Raw genomic sequence first — 7,639 nt, 5'->3', positions numbered from 1 at the left:
GGAGCTGGGGAGCTGCTTTGAGGGGATCCAGGGTCACTTTGGGGGGTCTAGGTGGTTTCTGGAAAATCACAGAAATCTCAGTCTGGTCTGAGGGGATGGGCAGCTGTCGGTGTCCTTTTTTGGGGTCCTGGATCCCAAAATCCTGGTTTTGGGAGGGGTCTGGGCTGAGTTTGGGAGGGGGAGGTGGGGGTCCTTTAGTGAAGGGGTCAGCAGCAGGGGTGGGACTGGGGGTGGGAGCCGGGTTGGGGGGTCACGGTCCCCCTGACCCCTTTTTTGATCCCCTCCTCAGAGAAGGACCCGTCCCTGGAGATCCGGTACCGGCACAAGAAGTGGCGGGAGAAGGAGCACGAGGGGGCCAAGGGACAGGAGCTGGAGCAGGGCCGGGCTGCCAAGGTGGGCTCTGGGGCGTCCTGGGGATGGTTTTGTGATCGGTTCCCCATGTGGGACCCCATAACTGGGGTGGGACCCAAGGTCTGGAAGGAATTTGGGAGGTCCTGGAGCTCCTGAGTCCTTTAGAACGGGGACTGGGGGGACACCAGAGCGCTGGGTCGTTATGGGTGGTGGTTTGGGGGGTATTTGGGGTTTCCCAGGGTGGGTTTTGGGGTGTCCCTGGGCGGGTTTTGGGATGCCTGACTCCATTTCTCCTCCAGATCAAGCGCTTGGCTCGCATGTATAGGGAGTGCAAGCTGGGGGTGGGTTTTGGGGTATTTATAGGCAGGTTTTGGGGTGTATTTGCATGTTTTTTGGAGTGTCCCTGAGTGGGTTTTGGGGTATCCATGGGTGATTTTTGGGGTATCCATGGGTGATTTTTGGGGTATTTATGGGCAGGTTTTGGGATGTATTCGCATGTGTGTTTTGGAGTGCCCCTGAGTGGGTTTTGGGGTATCCATGGGTGGGTTTTAGGGTGTCCCTGGGTGGGTTTTGGGGTGTCTGATCCCATTTCCCCCCAGATCAAGCGTTCAGCTCGCATGTGCGGCGAATGCGAGGCAGGTTTTGGGATGTCCCTGGGCGGATTTTGGGGTATCCATGGGTGGGTTTTGGGGTGTCCCTGGGCAGGTTTTGGGGTGTCTGATCCCATTTCCCCCCAGATCAAGCGCTCAGCCCGCATGTGTGGTGAGTGTGAGGCGTGCCGGCGCCCCGAGGACTGCGGGCAGTGTGATTTCTGCCGGGACATGAAGAAATTCGGGGGCCCCAACAAGATCCGCCAGAAGTGTCGGCTGCGGCAGTGCCAGCTGCGGGCACGGGTGAGTGGGGACTCAGCATGTCCTTGGCGTGTCTTTAGCGTGTCCTTAGTGTGTGTGTGGTGAGCTCTGGGCTCAGCGTGGTTCTGGCGTGGTGTTGGCGTGGTTTTAGGGTGTGGTTGGTGTGGCCATGACATGCTTGAAGGGGTCAGTGTGGCCTGGCGTGGTCTGGCGTGGTGTTGGCATGGGATTTGGTGTGTCCTTGGCATGTCCTGAGTGTGTGCTCAGCGTGGCCTCACCGTGTGCTCAGTTGGTCAGTTTAACAGGGTTGGGGTGGCCTCAGCGTGTCCCCAGCGTGGCTGTCATTGCTCCCCTTGTCATGTCACTCTGTCACTATTCCTTGTCCCTTTGTCATCCTGTCCCGTGTCCTTTTTCCCTTTGTAACCCTGTCCTGTGTCTGTGACATCTCTTGTCACAATTTTACCATGTTCTTGTGTCCCTTTGTCACCCTGTTCTGTGTCCCTCTGTCACCCTGTCCCATGTCCCTGTGTCACCCTGTCCTTTGTCCCTGACACATTTTCAGTGTGTTTTGCATCGCTCATGCATCCCCAGGTGTACCATGTCCCCGTATCTCCCTGTCTGCTTTTCTTGTGTCACCCTGTCCTGTGCCTCTGGTGTGTCCCCAAGCATCCCACGTCCCTGTATGTCTTTGTCCTGTATCCTTTTGTCACTTTATTCCGTGTCCTCAAGCATGCCCTGTTCCTGTATCTCTCTGTTCCATGTCCCCTTATCTCCATGTCCCTGTGTCACCATCCTGCCACGTCTCTGTGTCTCGTGTCTGTGTGTCACCCTTGCCACATCCCTGACGTGTCCCTACTGTGTCCCCACAGGAGTCCTACAAGTACTTCCCCACCTCGGTGAGTTACTGGGCCCTGGTGGGGGGAGGGGAGGGTGGGGGAGGGGGGACCCTTAGACTCCCCTTATCCCCTTGAGAATGGGATGGGGGAAGGGTCAGGCTTGGTCAGGGCACCCCAAAATCCTGGGGCGAGGAGCAGGGGGATCTCATGGGTGCATGAGGGGAGGTCCCTGGGGTGGGGGTGCCCTGGTGGGTGCTGCCCCCTCCCCAATTGGTGCAGGGGGGTCCCGTGGGTGCCATGAAGGGGTCCTGGGAAGGTCCTGAGGGTGCCAGGGGGTCCTTGGCAGTGCTGCCCCCTCATCCCCCCCATCTGACAAGGGTGCCATGGGGTGGTCACAGGGGTGCCATCGGGGGGTCCTGGGGGGTCCCTGGCGGTGCTGACCCCTCCCCCAGCTAAATGAGGGTGTCCTGGGGGTGCCATGGGGGGCTCCCTGGAGGTGCTGACCCCTCCCCACAGCTGGCCTGGGAGCACAAGGGGGAGCCTGGGGGGGTCCCGAGGTGCCGTGGGGGGGTCCCAGGGGTTCCATGGGGAGGTCCCAGGGGGTCCCTGGCGGTGCTGACCCCCCCCCAGCTGGCGCGGGGGCGCGAGGGGGACCTGGAGCTGCTGAAGGCGCAGCTGGGGCCGGGGCCCCCCGAGAGCCTCTCGGATGAGGAGCTGCCCCTCGACCCCCGGCTCTACCAGGAGCTCTGCGCCGGCGCCTTCGACGAGCACGGCCTGGTGAGCCCCCCAAAACCGCCCCCCGGGACCCCAGAAACACCCCGGGACCCCAAAACTGTCACCCGGGACCCCAGAAACACCCTGGGACCCTAAAACCGCCCCCTGGGACCCCAAATACACCCAGGCACCCAAAAACACTTTCTCGGCACCCCAAAATGCCCCCAGGCACCCGAAATACCCCACTGGCACTGTAAAACTGTCCCCCGGGACCCCAAAACCACCACCTGGCATCCCAAATACACTCTGGGACCCCAAAACCACCCCCCCGGCACCCCAAATACATCCAGGCACCCCAAACTGCTCTCCTGAGACACAAAATAAACTCAGACACCCAAAACCGCTTCCCTGGGACCCCAAAACTGCCCCCCCGGCACCCCAAGCACCCCACTGGGAACGCCAAATACCTCCAGGCACCCCAAATACCTCCAGGCACCCTAAACTGCTCCCCCGGCATTCTGGACTGCCCTGGGACCCCAAAATTGTCTCTGCATGTCTCCGTCGTGCTCCGAGGCATGTCCTGGCATGTCAGGGCGTGTCTCCGTGCTGCTCCCAGGCGTGTCCTAGCATGTCAGGGCATGTCCCCACACCAGCCATGCTCTGAGGCATGTCAGGGGGATGATGTCCTCAAATGTCCCCATATGGGCCAGACTCTGAGGAGTGTCAGACATGTCCCCAAATGTCCCCATGTGGGCCATGCCCGGGTGATGTGTCCCCAAATGTCCCTGTGTGGGCTGTGTCAGAGGGATGTGTTAACAAATGTCCCCATTTGGGCCATGTCAGGACAGACACGTGTCCCCAAATGTCCCCCGCCTGTGGGGCACACTCTGAGGTGCGTCAGGGCGTGTCCCCAACGTGTCCCCATCCTGCCAGCCGTGGCTCAGYGACGCCGAGGACGCGCCGTTCCTGGACCCCGTCCTGCGCAAGCGCGCCGTCAAGGTCAAGCACGTCAAGCGCCGCGAGAAGAAGTCAGACAAGAAGGTGGGGAGCACTGGGAGCTACTGGGGATTACTGGGAGGCTCCAGGGGTTGCTGGGAGGGTTCTGGGTGGTTACTGGTGGTGGCTGGTGGTGGCTGGTGATGAGGGAGAAGTGATACAAGCGACACTGTGAGCTGCTGGGAGGTACTGGGAGGGTTCTGGGTGGTGACCGGTGGTGACTTGTGGTGACTGGAGTCACTGGTGCAAAAGGTGGTGTGGTACAGTTGGCACTGGTACGGCTCTGGGTGGTTGATGGGCCATGATGGTGGTGACTGGGTGGTTATTGGTGCTTACTGGTGCTTGCTGGCACTAGCTGGAGGTCGCTGGTGTAAAAGGTGGAGCTGGTACAATTGTCTCTGGCAGCGCATGTGGCACTGGGAGCAACTGGAGGGCTCTGGGTGGTTACTGGGCTGTGGTGGTGGTTACTGGGTGGTTATTGGAAGGTTACTGGTTCTAACTGGGGCTAACTGGTTCTAACTGGTGCGAACTGGTTCTAACTGGTGCAGAAGGAGGTGCGCTACAAGCGGCACCGGCAGTGGGCATGGCACTGGGAGCTGCTAGGAGGGCACTGGGTGGTTACTGGGCTGTGGTGGTGGTTACTGGGAGGTTACCGGTGCTAACTGGTGCTAACTGGTTCTAACTGGTGCAGAAGGAGGAGCGCTACAAGCGGCACCGGCAACGGGCACGGCACCGGGAGCGCCGGGGCCACCCCGAGCGCTCGGATGCGCGGGATCCCGCGGGGCTGGGCCAGTGCCTGGGCCCTGGCTGCACCCGGCCTGCACGCCCACCCTCCAAGTACTGCAGCGAGGCCTGYGGCATCAAGCTGGCTGCCAAGTGAGTACGGACCAGTATAAACCAGTATGAACCAGTATAGAATAGTATAAATCAGTATAGACTGTTATGAACTAGTATAAACCAGCATAGAATGGTACAGATCAGTGTAAACTGATATAAACCAGTATGAACCAGTATAGAATGGTACAGATCAGTGTAAACTGGTATAAACTGGTATGAACCAGTATAGAATGGTACAGATCAGTATCAACTGATATAGACCAGTATAAACCAGTACAGAATTGTATAGGCAGGTATAAGTTAGCATAGAACAGTATAGATGAGTGTAGACCAGTACAGATTAGTAAGGATTTTCATAGCCTGACACAAACCAGTATAAACCAGTACAGAATAGTATAGACTGGTATACATTAATATAATCCAGTAGGGGTTTGCAGTGATTTCCATAGACTGACTTGAACCAGTATAGAACAATAAAAATCAGTATAAACCCGTATAAACAACAGTACAGACTGGTATGAGCCAGTATAAACCAGTACAGATGAATAATGATTTCCATAGACTGACACAAACCAGTATAGACCAGTAGAGAATGGTACACACCAGTATGACGGGGTCGCCATTAACCTTCTGCCCCGATTCTCAGCTGGATGTACAAGATCCTGTCATGGTGGATCCCAGGGCACCCTGTGTCCTGCCCAGTCCCAGCCAGATCTACGAGATCCTGCCCCAGTGGATCCAGCAGTGGATCCCAGGGATCCCTGGGATCATTAACCCTGTCTTTCCCCCCATCCTAGCTGGATCTACAAGATCCTGCCCCAGCAGATCCAGCAGAGGATCCCAGAGATCCTAGAATCCCCATTAATCCTCTCCCCTCCAATCCCCAGCCAGATCTATGAGATTCCTGCTGCAGTAGATCCAGCAGTGGATCCCAGAGACCCTAGAATCCCCATTAACCCTCTCCCCTCCAATCCCCAGCCAGATCTTCAAGATCCTGCTGCAGAAGATCCCAGGGTCCCCATTAACCATCTCTTTTCCCCAATCCCCAGCAAGATCTACAAGGTCCTGCTGCAGCGGATCCAGCAATGGATCCCAGAGATCCTAGAATCCCCATTAACCCTCTCCCCTCCAATCCCCAGCTGGATCAATGAGATCCTGCCGCAGCGGATCCCAAGGGAATCTCAGGGTCCCCATTAACCCTTTCCCCTTGGATCCCCAGCTGGACCTACAAAATCCTGCTGCAGTGGGTCCCAGAGATCCTGGAATCCCCATTAACCCTCTCTTTTCCCTGATCCCTGCCGGATCTATGAGATCCTGCCGCAGCGGATCCAGCAGTGGATCCCAGAGATCGTGGAATCCCCGTTAACCCTCTCTCTTCCCTGATCCCAGCTGGATCTACGAGATCCTGCCACAGCAGATTGTAGAATCCCCGTTAACCCTCTCTTTCCCCCAATCCCAGCCGGATCTACGAGATCCTGCTGCAGTAGATCCAGCAGTGGATCCCAGAGATCCTGGAACCCCTGTTAACCCAGGGGTTTCCCTGATCCCAGACGGATCTATGAGATCCTGCCACAGCAGATCCTAGAATCCCCGTTAACCCTGTCTTTTCCCCAGTCCCAGCCGGATCTATGAGATCCTGCCGCAGCGGATCCAGCAGTGGATCCCAGAGATCCTAGAATCCCCATTAACCCTCTCTCCCCTCCAATCCCCAGCCGGATCTACGAGATCCTGCCGCAGCGGATCCAGCAGTGGGTCCCAGAGATCCTAGAATCCCCATTAACCCTTTCTTTTCCCCGATCCCAGCCGGATCTACGAGATCCTGCCGCAGCGGATCCAGCAGTGGGTCCCAGAGATCCTAGAATCCCCGTTAACCCTTTCTTTTCCCCGATCCCAGCCGGATCTACGAGATCCTGCCGCAGCGGATCCAGCAGTGGCAGCAGAGCCCGTGCGTGGCCGAGGAGCACGGCAAGCGGCTGCTGGAGCGCATCCGGCGCGAGCAGCACCAGGCGCGGCTGCGGCTGCAGGAGATGGAGCGGCGCTTCCACGAGCTCGAGGGGCTCATYGCCCGCGCCAAGGGGCACCCACCCCGCGAGGATGAGGAGGTGGGCACCCCCTGGACCCCTCTGACAGCTCCCCGAGGCTTGGGGACCCCCAAATCTTTTAATTCTCCTCATTTTGGGTCCTGGAGATCCCCCTGATTCTTCACGGACAGCTGGGGACTCCCAAATCCTTTCATTCTCCTCATTTTGGGTCCTTGAGACCCCCTGGTCCCTTTTGGACACCTGGGGACCCCAAACCCTTTAATTCTCCTGATTTGGGGTCCTTGAGGTCTCTCATTCCTTGTGGATACCTGGATGTCCCCAAACCCTTTAATTCTCCACATTCTGGGATCATCTTGAGATCTCCCTGATCCCTTTTGGACACCCAGGTGTCCCCAAATCCTTTAATTCCCCTCATTTTGGGTCCTTGAGATCCCCCACACACTTCCTGGGGGCCTGGGGACCTCCAAACCCTTTAATTCTCCCTTTACTTTGGGTCCTTGAGATTTCCTGATCCCTTGTGAATACTTGGGGCGTCCCCGAATCCTTTAATTCTCCCCATTTTGGGTCATTCACGAGATCCGTCCCGATCCTTCATGGACACTTGGGGCGTCCCCAAACCTATCAAATCCCCCCTTAATTTTGGGACTGCCCTGATCCCTGGGTCCCCCCAAACCCCTGGACCCTCCCCCATCCCTGGGTCCCTCCTGAACCCCCATTTGGTTCCCCCCCAAGCCCTTTGACCCCTCTCTGGACCACCCAGGTGCCCCTTGAGCCCCTCAACCCTGGGTGTCCCCAGCCTGTGGGTCCCACCCCCATTTCCATTTTCACTTCCTGACCCCTGTGTCCCCCCAGAGCACGGAAGGGGACAGCGAGGACACGGACCTGCAGATCTTCTGCGTGTCCTGCGGCCACCCCATCAACCCTAAGGTGGCCCTGCGGCACATGGAGCGCTGCTATGCCAAGGTGTCCACGGGATCTGGGGGATTTTGGGGGCTGGGGGGAGCCAGGGGGT

At 58.0% G+C, this 7,639-nt stretch overlaps 1 protein-coding gene across 1 annotated transcript in view; it reads left to right on the top strand.

Annotated features, from left to right (window-relative positions):
• Nucleotides 1–7,639, top strand: part of CXXC1 (CXXC finger protein 1) — a 16,620-nt gene that overhangs the window by 5,918 nt on the left and 3,063 nt on the right. The window contains exons 11-18 of the mRNA XM_057387245.1: nt 204–393; nt 1,089–1,244; nt 2,072–2,098; nt 2,669–2,815; nt 3,686–3,793; nt 4,440–4,624; nt 6,480–6,687; nt 7,480–7,637. Coding sequence (XP_057243228.1) covers nt 204–393; nt 1,089–1,244; nt 2,072–2,098; nt 2,669–2,815; nt 3,686–3,793; nt 4,440–4,624; nt 6,480–6,687; nt 7,480–7,637 — 1,179 coding nt within the window. The remainder of the gene's footprint in view (nt 1–203; nt 394–1,088; nt 1,245–2,071; nt 2,099–2,668; nt 2,816–3,685; nt 3,794–4,439; nt 4,625–6,479; nt 6,688–7,479; nt 7,638–7,639) is intronic.

The sequence above is a fragment of the Malurus melanocephalus genome, unplaced genomic scaffold, assembly GCF_030028575.1.
Source record: "Malurus melanocephalus ecotype Western Australia unplaced genomic scaffold, MMel_1.1 scaffold_1162, whole genome shotgun sequence".
NCBI lineage: Eukaryota > Metazoa > Chordata > Aves > Passeriformes > Maluridae > Malurus > Malurus melanocephalus.
The sequence above is the reverse complement of the archived record's forward strand: the minus strand, read 5'-3'. Positions and strand labels throughout refer to the sequence as shown.